Below are 17,935 nucleotides of genomic sequence, written 5' to 3'. Positions count from 1 at the left end.
CAGCATCTCACGCTGCATCAGTTGTCGTGCAGAATAATCAGAGCCATGTTCGGGGCTTAAGCATCAGCATACCTCAGATTACTGATCAATCTACCACCTATCCTAATTCCTATCTCTTTCAGTTCTTTCAGTACTATACACATGGTCCTCAACACAGATACTAAACAAGTGAGGAAAAAGTAGACATCCTTGCTAACTCCCTTTCCAACATGAAGCCAATCAGTTAATCCAATACCTGTTCTTGCCATCACTTCTTTCTTACTGTACAAGTTGGATATCAACCTAATAATGTGTTGAGGAAAATCCATTCTTTTCATTACTTCCCACAGTTTCACACACTGAACACAGGCAAAAGCTTTAGAGTAGTCTAAGAAACACATTATCAGAGGGTGTCTAACTTCTTTATATTTTTCTATGATCTGTCTAAGGCAAAGGATCTGATTTCTATTACCCTTACCTTTCCTAAAACCTGCTTGTTCCTTGGGCATCTCTGCCTCAACTTTGGCCTCAATCCTATTTAGCATGATCTTCAATAAAATTTTGCTTGCATGGGATATTAAACTAATAGTTCTATAGTTCTTGCACATCTTCATATGTAGTGCTATGAAAACTGACTTCTTACCATCGCTAGGCCATGATCCCTTCTCCCACAATCTTGTAATCAATGTATGAAACACTCTTAACCCTCCATCCCTGTGGCCTTAATTAACTCTGATGGGATTCCATATGCACCTGGGGCCTTATTGCTGTTAAGCTGCTTAACTGCTCTTGCAACTTAATGCCTAAGTGGAGGAGGTTCCAAATCAGAATTTTACTGGTTGAGAGAGGTCCTCCAAAATTTCTTTTTTCACTCTATGGTACGGTTCCTCACAGTATTCTTTCCATGTGTTTTTGATTTCCAATTCTTCTGTTAGTAATGCTCCATTTCTGTCTTTGATGACATTCAATTTGGACTTAAACTTGTGCTTTAGGTCACAAACTAAATAAAACATGCTTTTATAATTGTGCCTCCTCATCTGGAACTCTATCTATTCACATTTATTAGTATAAAATTTTTCCTTGACCTGCTTGATGGCTCTTCTGACTTTTCTATGTAATCTATTATATTCTTCAGTCCCTGTGTCTCTTTGTTTTTTCAACCACCTTCTTTTGATTAGTTTCCATGTCGAATCTGATATAGAAAGGTCTCGTCTTCTTATCGGGGTCAAGATTCTTCTTGACTGTATCCTGTATTATCACCTTGACTCCTTCCCAAAGCATTTTTGGTGAGTTCTCCTCACTGGTCTCCAAAAAATCACCCAACCGAGTTGATGTTTCTAATGTGAATCCACTAGAAATTACTCTAACATCCAGTCTAACGAGATGTACCTGACTGTAAGATTTGGGCTCCAAAAACTGGAAGTTTTTGGAGCCCAAATCTTACTTTGGTTCTTACTAGCTGATGGTCTATACCACAATCTGCTCCAGGACAAGTATGCACATCAGAGATGTTTGTCTTCCACTGCTGGAGAGCCAGGATATAATCAATCTGGTGTCTTGACTTATCAATGTTAGATATCCAAGTATAGGTCCATTGTGAGTGTTTCTGAAAGCAGGTATTGGTAATAACTAATCTGTTAGCATGGGCAAATTCCAACAATCTTTCACCATTGGCATTACATTCACCCAGACCAAACATGCCACACTCAGGCCTCGATCTCATACTCTTTCCTACTTTTGCATTTAAGTCCCCTAAGATGTAAAGTATGTCTCTCCTTGGTAGGCAGTCCAAAACAATTTCAAGAATTCTGAAGAAATATGATTTAGTAGCTACTTATATTCTCATTTATTTCCATCGTCTAAAACTCTTCTCAGCAAGGGTTGATGTTTGTCATATTCTGTTGCTAGTTAGTTGACTGCCGATTATTATTATTATTTTTTTTTCTTCCTTTTTTGTGGATTTTTTTAGAGACAATCAGTCATAATGAGTATGAGTAAGAGTATGTTACTATATATAGCTATAATAGTAATAATATAGTATGAGGTTAGTAATAAGGTATAATACTTTTTTGTAATGATTTTCAGTTTATAATAATAATTTTCCATTTACTGAGAAAATATTTGCAAATGCATTAGAAGTAAATTCTGTTCCCTCAATTTTAGAAGCTCAGAATGAATATTCCTGGATTTTGGTGTCAAGAATTTTCATTACAGTGCAGAGCATCACAATAAGAGGTGCATAGTGAGATTAGTTTTTTAAATCTATGTTTTATCTTAAAATTTATATTACTGTGCACTTTCATAAAACCACATGTAATTAGTTTATTTTAAATAAAATAAACTAATTCATGAATTTTATCAGCAGTCAGTGATTCCTGACCTTGAATTCCTATTAGCAAACTATGATTAAATTAAAGTGGGCATTTAAAGAAAAAAGTTCCTATATATTATGAAACTTTTAAAGTGTCACAATTATGCAATCACAGAATAAAATATATTACCATACCTCTCTTTCAGTGAGCTCAATTATTTCTTTGTGTGTTAACTGTGGAACTTTAGCTTCAACTGGGAGTTCAACTGACATCAATTTTTTATGCTTTTTCTGAACTGGCAGACCTTTTTCAGAGTCCTAAAATATTTAAATATGCATAAAATTACTTAATTTAAATAACATTTATGGATTATATGAAATGAATGTAGTGCAAAACTCATAAGCTATTGGTTCAAAGCTATAATTTAAAAAAATTTATCCATCTGACATTTACCATTTGTCACAAAACAGAGCAACTTGGCATGTTGTCATTTCTTCTTATTATTATTTTGGTAATCTCCATGGAGTCAATAGACTCATTGTGGGAGGCTCATTCGACCAGCAACATGTCTATCATAATGAACTTTGAAGTTATTTACACTCCTTACATAATGCATTCCACTCACCAACAGCTCTTCACATAAAAAATCTACTCCTTACTCCCTTCACCATATCTTTATACAATTTCCAGGGATGGCCTGTCATTCTTCTCATCTTAACATTCACTCTTTTTATAATTCCTTCTGTATTAATCTGGTAGAATCCCTTAACTAATTTGAAGATCTCTATCATATCTTCTCCCCCCCCCCCCCATCCACCACACTCTGTAATCCACGTTCCCTCAAATGCGATTCATAACCAACACTCCAAAATATTGATATCACTTTGGTCATTCGTCTTTGGCTCCTCTAGTGTTTCCACATCACAATGAAACTAGGTGAGCAAATCTGAGCACAATAATCCATACGTGGTCTGACCAATGCCTTGTATAGAGGCACTACCATCTCCTTATCCCTACATGTCAATGTACTTTTTAATATAGCAGCAATACGATGTACAGTGTTTGCAATATTTGTAATGTGCCCTCAGAAAAGCCTTAGTCCACTGTCTACAATCACCCCAAGATCTCATCATCCCCTTCTTGAAGTACAGCTCCACCAATACAGTATATGCATTTATTAATACTGAAATGCAAGATGTTACACCTTGGCATACAGAGATATAAGTCTACATATATAACAGATATAAGCCTGTCCAATCTGTCCAAGCTAAAAGACTATTCAAATCTTCCTGTAGAAAATTAACATCAGCAATACTCCTGATACTTCTACCTAACTTTGCATCGGCAAACATTTTATCCCTAGTCAATCCACACAAAGTATCATTAACAAATAAGTTAAACAGCAGGGGCATTCTCCATGTTATATAAACATTTCTGTATATATTTTCATATTCATACATGACTGAACGATGATCATTACCTCTTTATAAAACTACAATTCATGATTTATATTTAAAAAACTGAGAAAATAAAATTATGCTAGTAAAACTAATTACTAATACTTAGGCTCAGATGCAGTGATAAGTTTTTAAACTTACTGATAGTGAATTGTGTTGAACATATAAAAGAATACTATTTAAATTATTAGATCATAAGCAATGAAGAATTACCAACTGAATTCTGACAACAAAAGGAATAGACTATTCAAACAAGACATTTTAATGTATATACAATATTATAGTGTATTGTATACATGATATTTCAAGAATATCATGTACGAAGGTGGTCTGAAAAGTTCTCAGCCTCAACCATAGATGGCAACACTATCGGCATGCTTTTTTCCCCCTAAGTTGGTACATCTGTCATAAGCATCCATGTGAAATTGCAAGTCATTCTATCAAGTAGGATCCAATTAATACTGAAATGCAAGATGTTACACCTTGGCATACAGAGATTTGTTAGCTGTCTAAAGCAAAAGTGTTGTCTGTATCCCTCGAAATGGGTAAAATTTAGTATTGTGTGGTTATAAAATTCTTTGCAAAACAAGGTTTAACGTCAAAAGAAATTCATTCGAAGTTAATAAAAGTTTATGGGCGCTCTTCTCCTTTGTTTCTGACAATTAAGAAATGGGCTGCCGAGTTTAAACGTGGCCGTGAAGGACGTCCAAAAAGTGTAACAACACCAGAAATCATTGATCAAGCGCACGATATGGTATTTGATGACTGGCGAGTCAAAGTGCGTGAAATTGCTGAGACTAATAGACATTTGAAAAGAATGCATAGGATATATTTTGCATGAAGAATTGCAAATGTACTCGCATGAAAATCTCTGAACAGTGCTTGGAGCGTTTTAACAAGAATAAAACTGATTTTGTGCATCAATTTATTACTATGGATGAGACTTGGATTCACCATTACACACCAAAATCCAAACAGCAGTCAAAATAGTGGGCAGAAGCCAGTTGTTCAGCACCAAAGACGAAGACAAAGTTGGTTCCAACAGCAGGAAAGGTCATGACATCGGTATTTTGGGATGCTAAAGGCATTTCGTTTATTATATATTACTATATAATATAATATATATATATATATATATATATATATATATATATATATATCTTCGTATCAACTGTAAGCTAAAGCTTACAGTTAATACTATAGAAAATCCAACTTAAAACTTGCAAGTCAGTTAAAATAAAATAATAATAAAATACTACCCTTCACAGGCAATTCCCCTCCCTTTCTTTCTATAAAATTTGTTCATTTCATTATTCCTAAGAATTCAAACATGATTAGCTCTGATATTACACCTGAGTTTACAAAGTCATCACTGGAGACACACGCCTTTGATTGATAGTATCACTTTCTGTAAACAAAGTACTCAAAGACAGTAGCACTTCTGAGAACAAAGCACTCAACACAGCTTACATTCAAATTTGTAGTCTGGTTGCAATATGCAAATGCAGTCTGCTATTTGGTCTCATGGCTCAGAGACATTATATTCATTTTTAGTGCATTTAAACATCCAGCATCCTAACAGGACCTTCACAAAAGATCATAATCAAATTTCTGATCCTCAGGGGCATACAGATAATAAAATAGTACATGAGTAAGCTTACATTATTATCAACTTCATATCAACAATTTTCCTGCAGATCAATTTGTTATGTTATGTTAGAACTCGAACAGCAAATCTCATATTTTGATCTTCTAAGCAGTTTCAACTGCATCAATCTGCCTAATAATGGCCTTTTTTTGGCCATCAAAAACCAGTTTTCCTAATTTTTCCTTTCCTATTCTGTTTAAGAACTACACCATGTTAAATTAACTCTGCTAACTCATTTTTAATGCTAACAATGTTAAATTCTTACTAATATCTTCATTTTAAAAAAAAAAAAAAAGATTCTGCCATTAAGGTCATCTACATCACTTCCCTAAAAATTAGAAGAAAAATCTCACAGCTCTTGTTGTGGCCTCTAGTCTAAGATGAACTATTTGTTCATCTAAAACTAGAGGCATCTAAGACATCCATAAGTAAAAATTGGTTCAGACACGATATATCTAGTTTTGGATAAAAAGAGATTAAGCAAAAAATGTTACTAAATATTTTTGGTTAATATCTTATTCCATATAAGTTTATTCAATTAGCTCCCTATCATACTAGTCTTGTTTAATCTACTATCTATTTCAAATATTCAATTTGTCATCTTTATTAAAAACTGAGCTCAAATGGCAGAAACATTTTACTTATAATATAGGTTCTCGATTCAGAATGCAACTCATGTTTCCTATATTCCTACCTGTTTTCACCATTTATTTTATTTTATTTATTATGTATTTTTTTACTGCTGATTTATTTTATTATTTTTTTTGCCAAATTTGTTACAGCACTTATTCAATTTAGATAAAAAATATTAATGCTTGTAATGGATTTACAGAAGTAACATTATTAGCTACTTCTACTCAACATCTAGAAAAAGTCCCATGTCAAAAAAACTGAAGTAAGCAACCATCAATATAAGTTGTATTAATGGAAAGTAAATTGAGTTTACAGAAGAACTAGAAAAGTACCATGTTAACATAATCATCTTTGAATCATCTTTCATCACTGAAATCAAGAAGACAAAAACAGCTGAGATCTTACTAAATAACAAGTACAGGATGTTATATTCAGGCAATAATGATCAAGGGAAAGGAAGGAGTAGCAACATCATTCAACAAGAAACACGAAGTTAAAATTCTTGATTGGAAGGAAGTTTCAAGTAAAGCTATGTAGTTTTATTGTCCATTTTCTCATTTTGAGAAAATGGACAATAAAACTTATTTGTGAATATAGTCCAACAGAATGTTCTCCAAAGGAAGAAGTAGCGGAATGTTTTCAGTCACAAGAGCAAGCAGCTGACAAGAAAATGGAAAAAGTGGTACTTGGACATCTATACAGCAGAGTAGGAAGTGAATCCCACCAGGATATAGAAATGTTTTGGAAAAATTTGGAGAAAAGGATAAGGCAAATAATAATGGCAAGTATCTGTTGGATTTCTGCTCAGGATATAGACTAGTCATTACTAACACCATGTTTCGACATAAAGATGTGCACAAGTTTATGTGGAGAGAAGACACAAGAAATAAGAAAATCCTGATTGACTATGTTATTGTAAACAGTGATATCTTCATGCTGGTTCAGGATACAAGAGTGTACAGACGATTTTAAATTGAAAGTGACCATCACTTATTTTAAGTAGGATAAAACTGAATATCACATTGAAAAGTATGAACAAGTATGTAAGAAAGTTTTAAAAAGAATTAAAGTTGAGCAGCTTTTACAAGTAAACTGTAGACTCAACTATACAAACATTATGGAAGAAAGAATGAAACAAGAGGCTATTTTTTTTCAGCGACATACATTAAGTTAAGGGGGATAGTAAATCCCATATTATTTTACAGCCGGATACGAAAACTCGGAGATCGAAATCTAAGAGTTTCATGCCGAAGAACTATCAGTGAGTCCAAGCATAAGTCATCACTTGGGTAGTACAACACTGGGCAACTCAGAGCAAAGGTTACTCGAAGTTTTCGATCTGAGTTTCATATCCAGCTGTAAAATAATATGGGATTTACTATCCCCCTTAACTTAAAAGAATGAAGCAGTTCAAACACAAGAACCAAACCTTGGATTCTCAGTGGCAACTCTGAAGGAAACATTGATTAATTCAGCCAGCAAGGCGTGTGGTGAAATTGTCTGGAAGATAGAAAATTAAGAGTGCTATGGTGGACATACAAAGTTAAAGAAGTCCTCAAAAAGAAGAAAGCATACTGAAAATTCCTAGTTTTTTCCCTACTTTTTACAAGAAAAAGAGTTAATAATATATATTTTAATATCTCCATATTTCAACCTGATGAACCAGGTTGTGATGTTAAAAGTTTATTTTGCACTTGGTTAGACTATAATAAATTTAGTTTAATCCTTTATCCAAGTGTGAGCAAACAAAGTTTGCACCTGAAAATATCTTCAGGACTGAGGTAAGGTGGTGCAACTGTTGGCAACTCGGAGCAAAGGTGGACGCTCTCATCACTCCTTGTCTCAATATCTCCCACCATGCAAAGCACATCTCCTTGCAGACATGTATAATGCTATGCATTGAGGGAAGGGCCACTACCCAGACCGGTTTCGACCTTTATTAAGGTCTCGTCAGTGAGAGGCAGAGACCCAGAGGTGGTGACACTAAGGCAGAAGTAATGGAGAGGTCATATTTACCTATATGAGTTGCCAACGGGGTGTACCACCTTATTATTAAATTACTCTGGATTTAGAGAAAGATGTTGGAAGTTTATTTTACACTTGGTTAGACTATAATAAATTTAGTTTAATCCGAACAGTTGCACCACCTTACCTCAGTCCAGAAGATATTTTCCAATGCAAACTTTGTTTGCTCACACTTGGATAAAGGATTAAACTAAATTTATTACAGGTTGTGATGATTCCAACTGATGATGACCTGAAAATTACAGGTCATCATCAGTGGCCTCAGGGAGTTTGAATACAAAGTACAACACAAGCAATGGATTTTTTACTTAAAATCGAGAGGAAACTATTTTTTGTTTTGTTCAGATACAACTACGATGTATTACTAAAATAGCACATTGTCTCTATTTTTATTAGCTCTTTTTAACATTGCTTTTGCCTTGATTTCATAAAAAAAGAAAGGAGGAGAGAGGGAGAAGGAGAAAGCCTGCTTCATTTCAGGCAGTACATATTTTGATAAACTTGATTTTGTCACTTTACATATTTATCAAACGAAAACTATTGAGTGTACTTCAAGAATTGTCTGTTTTTAGCATATTGAATTACAATAAAAGAACATTTAGTTGCTATTTAACCATGTTTTAGAAACGTCTTTTTCTCCTTTAGTAAAACTGCTTGTTGTATATGTAATACAGCATTTAATTAGAGCCCATCGGATTTTTCTCATATGCTGCTGCTATATCTCCAGTGATTCTCCTTGAACATACAGCTTACCAGTCTCATCAAAACTCGAACTTCTAATTCCATTCTTACCTATAACTGTCTTAGTATTAATTAAACAATGCACACCACACTTTGCTTTTACTGACTGATAAGCAGAAGGAGTTTTATTTATTGCTGAATGTGAGAATTACATTATTAAAACTGAATGTGAGAATTACAGAGGTATTTCCTTACTGAGTGTTCCTGGCAAGATCTAAGCAAGTACTTGAGAAACGGTTGAGAAGAATTGTGGAAGAAAAGCTTGGTGAAGAACAAGCTGGATTGTAACTGTAGTGTTAATTATCCTGCAGTTTACTTATGAGGTAAACTGCAAGATAACTAGAATGTTTTGCTGAAAAAAAAAAAAAAAAACAGCTGCCACTTAAACATGCACTTGTTGCACATACATTTTAAATCATTTCCCTGGATAACAGTTTTTTCCATTCACGAAAATATAATTTCCTAATATGTGATTATGTTTTTAAATCAAGCTAGTTTTAATGAAAAAAATCAGTGAATCAGTTTAAGGAGAAGTATGGTAGTTGTTGCATAAATAATAATTAGTTTGAGTCTCCAATGATGAGATTTGAGCACACTGTAGGATGTATGACAGAAAAAAATATTTTTTCCATTTTACTAAAACTGCTTGTATGTCATACAGTATTTATTTACTTAGAGATGTATGAAAGGCATGATAGATGAGTTGTAAATAATGTTTGAGAAGGCCATTGAGCCTAAAGACTCTTCTCTGGTGCAAGTCTTTGGATTTTTATGGAAATACCCAATTAATAATAATAACAGTATAATAAATAATCATTTAAAAAAAATAACTTCTGAGAACTTCCTCAATGTTTTAAAATAAATAATGAGAAAGAAATCGTGGTGCACCCTGTTGGGTATCTACTTTGATACTGAACGAATGAGGATGGGCTGTCAATTTGGGATTTAGCCGACCAAATTGTATTCTTATTGGTTAAACCAAAATAAAAAAATGATGGTACAACATGACAAAATGTCATGCCGGCAGGGACGTCATCCGGTTAAACAAGGCCCCCGTTGTTTTCGAAAGGGAACCAGGCCGAACAGAGAAAAGTCAGCTACTGGACCAAATCTGAAAATAAACATCAACTCAACATCACCAGAGTTAAAGATCGGTACTATCAATGTAAGAAGCCTGAATGGCAAAGAAATGGAGCTAGCTGAGGAATTAGATAAGTACCAGATCGACATAATAGGGGTGACTGAAACAAAAAAAGACCAAAATTGGTGAGATCTTTCTGAGCAATAAATACAAAATGTTATATTCAGGCAATGACAATCAAGGAAAAGAAGGAGTAGCCATAGTATTCAACACAAAATACGAGGCTAATCTTCTTGAATGGCAGTAAGTCTCAAGTAGAGTAATGTGGGCAAATATGAGAATGGAGAAATGGACAATGAGACTTATTTGTGCCTATGGTCCCACAGAAGGTTCTACTAAGGTAGAAATGGAGGAATTTTTTGACGCTTTAGAAAAAGCAACTGACACAATGAAAAAGGAAAAGTTGGTCCTTGTTGGGGATCTAAATAGCAGAGTAGGAAATGATTGTGAGACATACCAAAATATTTTGGGAAAATTTGGAGAAAAGTGCAAAGCTAATAATAATGGCAAATATCTGTTGGATTTCTGCTCAGGACATGGATTGGTTATTACTAACACCATGTTCCAACATAAAAATGTGCACAAATTCACATGCAGAGAAGAGGCTAGGAATAAGAAAAGTCTCATTGACTATGTTATTGTCGATAGTGATGTTTCTTCTTGGTGCAGGACACCAGAGTGTACAGAGGATTTGAAATTGGAAGTGATCACTATTTAGTCTTGAGCAGGATAAAATTGAATTTCATATTGAAAAGAATAACATGTAAGAAAGTTTTAAAGCAAATAAAAGTTGAGCAGCTCTCAGATGTGAACTACAGACTAAAATACAGAAAGAGTATTGAAAAGGAAATGAAAGAGTTTGAGAACAGGAATCAAACCTTGGAGATTCAGTGGCAAACTCTGAAGAAAACATTGATTGATTCTGCCAGAGAGGCATGTGGTGAGGTATTGTGTGCAAGGATAAAAAAAATCAGAACTCCCTGTTGGACATAGGAAGTTAAAGAGGCAGTGAAGGAAAAGAAGAAAGCATATCAAAAGTTCCTGGCAAATAAGTTAGCTTTTACTCTTACAGAATACAGAGACAAATGTAAGAAAGCTAAACAGTGTGTAAAACTAGGTAAACAAAAGTCATGGGAGGACTTTGGCAAGAATATAGAAAATAAATATTAAGAAGGTGGCAAAATGTTCTGGAGGTTGTTGAAGAAGCTTAGGAATGGAGGAAAGAGTGCTGTAAAAGGAGTTAGAGATGATAAAGGTGACAAGAAAACAGGAGAAAAAGATATCCTTGAAGTATGGAGTAATTACTTTGAAAAACTGCTAAATGAAACAAGCAGTGATGACAGCACAGTGATAAAAAACACTGACCAGGCATGCAGTCAGGAATACATATCCATACTTGAAGTAGAAAAAGCCATCAAAGGCTTGAAATGTGGAAAGGCAGCAGGAGTAGATGATATTTGACTAGAAATGCTGATGTATGGTGGTATAAAAGTCTTACAGTGGCTGCACTGCATAGTTCAGAAAGCCTGGACAGAGGGACGAATTCCCAATGATTGGAGTAGAGCTCTCATAGTACCCATATATAAAAAGGGAAATAAAACTGAATGTGAGAATTACAGAGGTATTTCCTTATTGAGTGTTCCTGGCAAGATCTATGCAAGTACTTGAGAAACGGTTGAGAAGAATTGTGGAAGAAAAGCTTGGTGAAGAACATGCTGGATTCAAGCCAAATAGAGGCTGTCAGGATCAGATCTTCACTTTACGACAAATAGTCGAGAAAGCATAGGAATATAACAAAGATCTGTATTCAAGTTTTGTCAATTTGGAAAAGGCATATGACAAGGTGCCAAGAGAGAAGCTATTCAATACGCTGCAGTTATATGGTGTCAATGGGGCATTATATCAAGCAATACTTAGTCTTTATTTGAGTTGTAAGTCAGCAGTTAGAATTGAAGGAAGTACAGGAAGATGGTTTAATGTTAAATCTGGTGTGAGACAAGGATGTACATTATCCCCTCTGTTATTCATTATCTATATGGATCACATTATGAAGGAAAGTGGTATTAAACTCTGATATCAGAATTGGAGATGTTAATGTCAGCTCTTTGCTTTATGCAGATGATGTTATACTTCTAAATAAATCTGCTACAAGTCTGCAAGATTCTCTGACTAAATTGAATAGCTGTTGTAACAGATATGGTATGAAGGTCAGCAATAAAAAGACAAAGACAATGAAAATAGGCAGAATCATTGAAAATGTCAACTGTGTTGTGAATGGAGAACCTGTGGAACAAGTAAAACATTTCAGCTACTTAGGCACGATTTTTACTGAAGATGGTAAATTAAATATAGAAATAGACAACAGAATCAGCAAAGCTGGTATAGTGGGAAGTCAATTGAATAAATTCATATGGAATAAGAGAGAAATTAGTTGGAACACTAAATTAGCTGTATACAAGACAGTGTTCAAACCAGTTTTAGCTTATGGATCTGAGAGCTGGGTCAGAAGTAAAACACTTGACCAAAGACTAGAGACCGCAGATATGCGAGTCCTGAGAAAGATTATAGGCATGAACACATGGCATCAATGGCAATATCACATTAAAAATGAGGATATTAGGAAAGAACTTGACATTGTCAGCATCCAGGAATGCGTTAGCAGAGCTAATCTCAGGTGGTATGGTCACTTAAATAGAATAGGAGAGGAAAGATTAGCAAAACAAGTGTTCTCTGCCAGGTTGGCAGGAAAACGACCCAGAGTAAGACAAGATATAGGTGGATTGATACGGTACAAAGTGCCTTAGACGATAGAAATATAAGATCAGATAATGTTGGAGTCTTGACAAGTAACAGACTGATTTGGAGGAAAATTGTAAATAGGAAGTTAGTAATGATGTAATTTTTTCATGTAGTACTGTCATATCCTGTACACCCCTTGAGGGTACATGGCAGGAATTTGATGATGATGATGATGATGATGACGAAAAATTTCATGCACACTGTGATGTGCAGTTTTCTGCACATCACAGTGTGCATGAAATTTTTACTGCAGCTGAAACTATTGTTATGCTTTGGCAAGTCTTTAAGGATGATGCTTTAGGTAAAATGTATTTCAAAAATTTTAACATGTCAGCTGAAGACCAACCACAATCTGGCCGACCTTCAACAAGCAGAAATGATGAAAATATCAAAAAGGTTTGCCAGTCAATCAATGAAAATCACTGAAGATCATTGAGCAAGTTTCTAAAATGATGAATTTGTCGTGGAGTTCGTGCTAGTGAATTTTAACAGAAGATTTGCAAATGAAACAATTCCACTAAATTTGTGCCTCGTTTGATCACAGAGGATAATATAATAAAATAAAATAAAAATAAAAAAAAAACCTCACCCGATCTCTCTCTGTGTGACTTTTTTTTTTATTCCCATGGATAAAGAAAACCATGAAAGGGCAGCGATTTGTGATATGGATGAAGAGAAAGAAAAGTCACTGGAGGCCATAAGCAGTATTCCAGTTGAACAGTTCTAGAACTTTCCACCAGTGGAAAAGATGGAAGAAGTGCATTGACTCACATGAAGAGTACTTTGAAGGAGACTATAATATGGTATTATAAAGTTTAGTAAAATTTAAAAAAAAAAATAATAATTCCGGTTATTTTTGGGTATCCCTTGTATTAATTCAGTCAGACAGCTGCATCACAGAACCAGTGCTACTGAAAGCAAGAAACATGCATTTCCCTACAATATAGCTCTAAACTATATAATTTTTTTTTATATTTCTAGTTCTTTTATCTCATAATGTCATTAATGAAATTAAGAGAAGCTTCCATATTGTAATATATGATTTTTTTTATTGTTCAAAAAAAAAAAAAAGGGGTCATGAATGCATGTACAAAATTGCAATAAAACCATACAAGCAGATGCGATATTTATGTAATCACATAAATATTGCCCTGCTTGGAAAAAGTAACCTCAGAATTCTTCTTCTTATTATTATTATTTTGATAATTCTACTTAATTTACACTTAGCTGAAAGTGAATTTTAAATATCTGACAATTAAGTGCATTTTTATTCTGAAAGAATATGAAGTCTACAACCTTTTTGACTGTAAAAGAGTGAAATGCATTTTATTATTTTCCTTATATTGATTAAGAAAACAGTAATAATTTATCAAAGCAATAAAAAAAACAGCTGCTATATTAATATTTGATGGTTCTGTTTTAACTAGTGGCATTCTTAGTTTATAACTGACCGGCATATATAAAGTATTGCATGAATATATTCAAGCAGAGAAATAAAATTTGTCTCTTTATAGATACTTCTAAAATAGTCCATAAGTACTTTTCACAGTTTACAATGACGATTAAAATCTTTCATAATTCAGTACTTGTAATGAAAACTGAAAATTAAAACTGTAACCAGTAACAGATCAAAATTTAGAATTAGGTATATTTATGGTAATCATTCTCGTAGACAATTTTGTTTTTTCTGCATTTAAGATAAAAATCATTAAGAGGCTTTAGAACCATCTTTCATAAAAGTAGAAGCATTATCATTTGATAAATTAATGTTATTTGATACCACAAAGGTAAATAATGTTGCAAATTATCTCTTCAATTTTCTGCACTTTAATTAGAAAAAGGAATAATATTGCAATCATTTCTGGATAAGTGTAAGTAGTATGATGTAGCTTTTTCATGTGTTTATAATGGCCATCTGAATCAGTGAGCATGCTTCTAAATAAAAAGAACAAATAATGTACACAAAAAATTTTTTGTCAAGAAATTACATTGTTGTTTAATGCTTTGCCCAATTGTAAGTAAATAAAGTTTATGAATAAATTATCATCATGAGAAGATTCTTTGTATAAAGAGACCATTGACTTACATCAATTGCCTCGATATCCCACAGTGCAAAAACATTATGGAAAATACCACTATCCAGAATGATTTTGACCTTTGAAAAAGTAAAAGGATATTAATCGAAGGCCTAGAGTAGTACAGAGGTGCAAGAGAGTTTGATGATATTAGAAGAAAAAAAAAAGACAGATGGATAGCATGAGACTGACACACACACAAAAGGCTTCAATTCTTTTATATAATCATGTAGCCAAAAGCTATTCTTTTTCCTTTTTCATGTCTCATGCAGCTGTAAAAAAAAAAAAAAAAAGAGACTAACTGAAACTCAAATCTGGAGTTAACTGGTACTCAGGTAATTAGCATTATCTAAATTAACTGATTTAAGTTGGCCTTCTCTGTTTGTAATTGTGCTTGGAATTGATTGCACTCCAGTTATCCCTGTAGTTAACCAAGAGGATGGAGCCATTTAAAAAATCTTTCATATTACATGTTATATGGAAAGCTAAGTCTGGGTATGAAAAGAAACAGGCCCTGCAGGTTAAAGACAACCCAAAAGAATTCTATCATTATGCTGCAAGTAAAAAAAAAGAATCAATTTGAAAGAATGATTCTAATGAATGCAGACTGTGTGTGGAGGACCGATGCAGAAATGATTGTTTAACTAATGAGCAGCCATTTTACTAACAGCTATCAACCTGGTATATGCAACACTGAACTCACTACTTCTTGACATATGAGGAAACTCATGTGGATGAGTAGGAAGTACTAGAGCTGTTGCACAAACTGAATAACAATTCCATAATAGGAACTCATGGGATATCACCACAGATCTAAAAGAGTGTTCAAATGAACTGGCTGTTCCTTTGACCTAGTTATATCATTTGAGTCCAGAAAAGGCAAGATTCAATGGAAGAGAAAAGGATGCATGGTAATGTTGGATACATTGGTCTTTGCACAAGGGTGGTGCAAAGACCAATGTATCCAACTATCGACTGATCAGTATCTCAGAGGAGTGGTATTGGTGAAGATTTTGGTAAAGCTGGTTAGGACTTGCACGAATCTCTACTTTCCAATAAACACCATGGGTTTATTAAGGGACGGTCATGTTTTAGCAACTTGCTCACATTTTATAATAATGTTACTGTTGAACTAGACAAGGGGAATGTATACACCATGATACTTCTGGATTTTGCTAAGGCTTTTGACAGCATGGAAGACTGTTGCATAAATTGGAAAATATGGGATTGGATTATAAAGTATGGCATGGATAAGAGTATGGGGGGAAGGAGGGTGAATCTGCAAGACTCAAGGTAACCAGCGTGTTGCCTCAAGGATCAGTCCTTGGTCCACTGTTATTCAATCTGTATATTAATGACACATTTTGGAAAATTATGGAAACAACTACTGTGTTCGAGTAAAACTTTAGTTTAATATAAACCAAGATCAACACTCGATGTTTCAACCTTCATATCAAGGTCATCTTCTGGAGCATATACACTATATACAGAGAAACAAGCTACACTACAATCTACATGGTTTGTTAAAGTTACTGACTAACCGTTACAACAATTACTGGCCTGCTGACGATGCAAAGATAAGTAGGGTAATTAAGAGTGCTGCTAATATGCAGTACTTACAGAATGATTTGAAAAAGCTGGAATAGTGAGCATGTGAAAATGGCTGCCATTTCAATGTTAATAAAAATGTAAGATTATGCACTTTTGTCTGATTAGATATCCAGTGTCATATTATATTGGTGGGATTATGTTAGAAGAAACTGATCAGGCTAGGGATCTTAGAGTGTTAGCGGATAGCAAGTTGAAGTTCAGGGGGCCATGTAGCAAAGATTGCAAACAACTCAAAAGATAATTGTAATGCTAAAAGAACTTTAACATGTAAAGAAAAGGATGTCATTTTGCCTCTTTACAAGGCCATGATAAGACCTCACCTGGACTATTGCATGCAGGTCTTGTCTCCTGGTTTCCGTGGTTATTCTGATACAGTGGAGGGGGAGGGAGGGAGAGAGAGAGAGAGAGAGAGAGAAAGAGGGAGGGAGAAAGAGAGAGAGAGCAAAGGAGTGTGTCAAAAAAGATATAGGATTATGAAATACTGATTATGAAGACAGATTGGGAATTTATAGGCTGCAGACACTAGCAAACAGGAGAAGAGGGGTGATATGATTGAGATCTACAAACTTCTGAAAGGGTTATACAGAATTTCAGTAGATGGAATTTTTTATTTTATGGAGGGTGGAGAAAGGAAGTGAAGGCATCCATGGAAGTTGAGAATGAATGCTGTGAAGAAGGGGATTAGGGCTAGATTTTTCTCTCATAGAGTGCTGTGATTGGAATGAATTGTCATTGGATGTTGTGTGTGCAAGTAGAGTGAATGAATTCAAGAACAAGAATTAAAACTGGTGTGTGTAGTACGTGACCTTCCTCGATGAGTCCTGACTCCCTGGAGGTCTCTCTTAATAATAATAATGCCATTTACTGGAAAGTGACCATATGCAATTCTCCAAGCAAGATCCTCCCTGTTAGGATATCCTTGGAAATTCAGTAAGTTATTAAACAGAGTATTATTGTTAGCACCAAACCATGGGAGTTGGTGGCAGAAGAGGTTAAAGATTAGATTTCCTTACAGCAAGTTTTGCTCTTATTAATGGAAAGGATATCAGTGTCAGAATGCTGAAGCAGTCTTAATTCAAGAAATAACATTGGATAGATGGAGAAGGGAATTCCAAGTACAGCAAGAGGTTCTCTCATAGGGATTAGTCCAAAGGGAATGCCCACTTTCCAAAAACTTTTGATTTTGTCTTGCCTGCATTGGCAGTTAGTCCAATGAGTTTGCTAAATTTTCAAAAATAAAATAAAATAAAATAAAATAACTAAAATGTATATGGGAATCATCATCCCTCAAAGTGTCATCAGCATATGCTAATATTCTATTTTCTTTCATACTTGAGGGAACTGTTATTCCTCACACAGCATACGAATCATCCTACAAAAAAAAAAAGTTCAAGAACCAATGCAAAGAGCAACTGATTAAGAAGGCAACCTTGCTTGACTCCTTTTTAAATTCTTACCATGTCTATTATGAACCCGTTAACCAGAAGTCAGGCAGTTACATTGGCAGAAGCTTC

General features: G+C 34.4%; 1 protein-coding gene across 1 annotated transcript in view; it reads right to left on the bottom strand.

Moving 5' to 3' along the window:
- LOC150106679 (heat shock 70 kDa protein 4L-like) overlaps nucleotides 1–17,935 on the bottom strand; it is a 371,849-nt gene that overhangs the window by 88,188 nt on the left and 265,726 nt on the right. Inside the window, exon 12 of the mRNA XM_090392631.1 lies at nucleotides 2,486–2,608. Coding sequence (XP_090248757.1) covers nucleotides 2,486–2,608 — 123 coding nt within the window. The remainder of the gene's footprint in view (nucleotides 1–2,485; nucleotides 2,609–17,935) is intronic.

This window comes from Typopeltis vanoorti, chromosome 5, assembly GCF_054136105.1.
Source record: "Typopeltis vanoorti isolate ZY-2024b chromosome 5, IOZ_Tvanoo_1.0, whole genome shotgun sequence".
NCBI lineage: Eukaryota > Metazoa > Arthropoda > Arachnida > Uropygi > Thelyphonidae > Typopeltis > Typopeltis vanoorti.
This window is presented reverse-complemented; position numbering and strand designations above follow the sequence as displayed.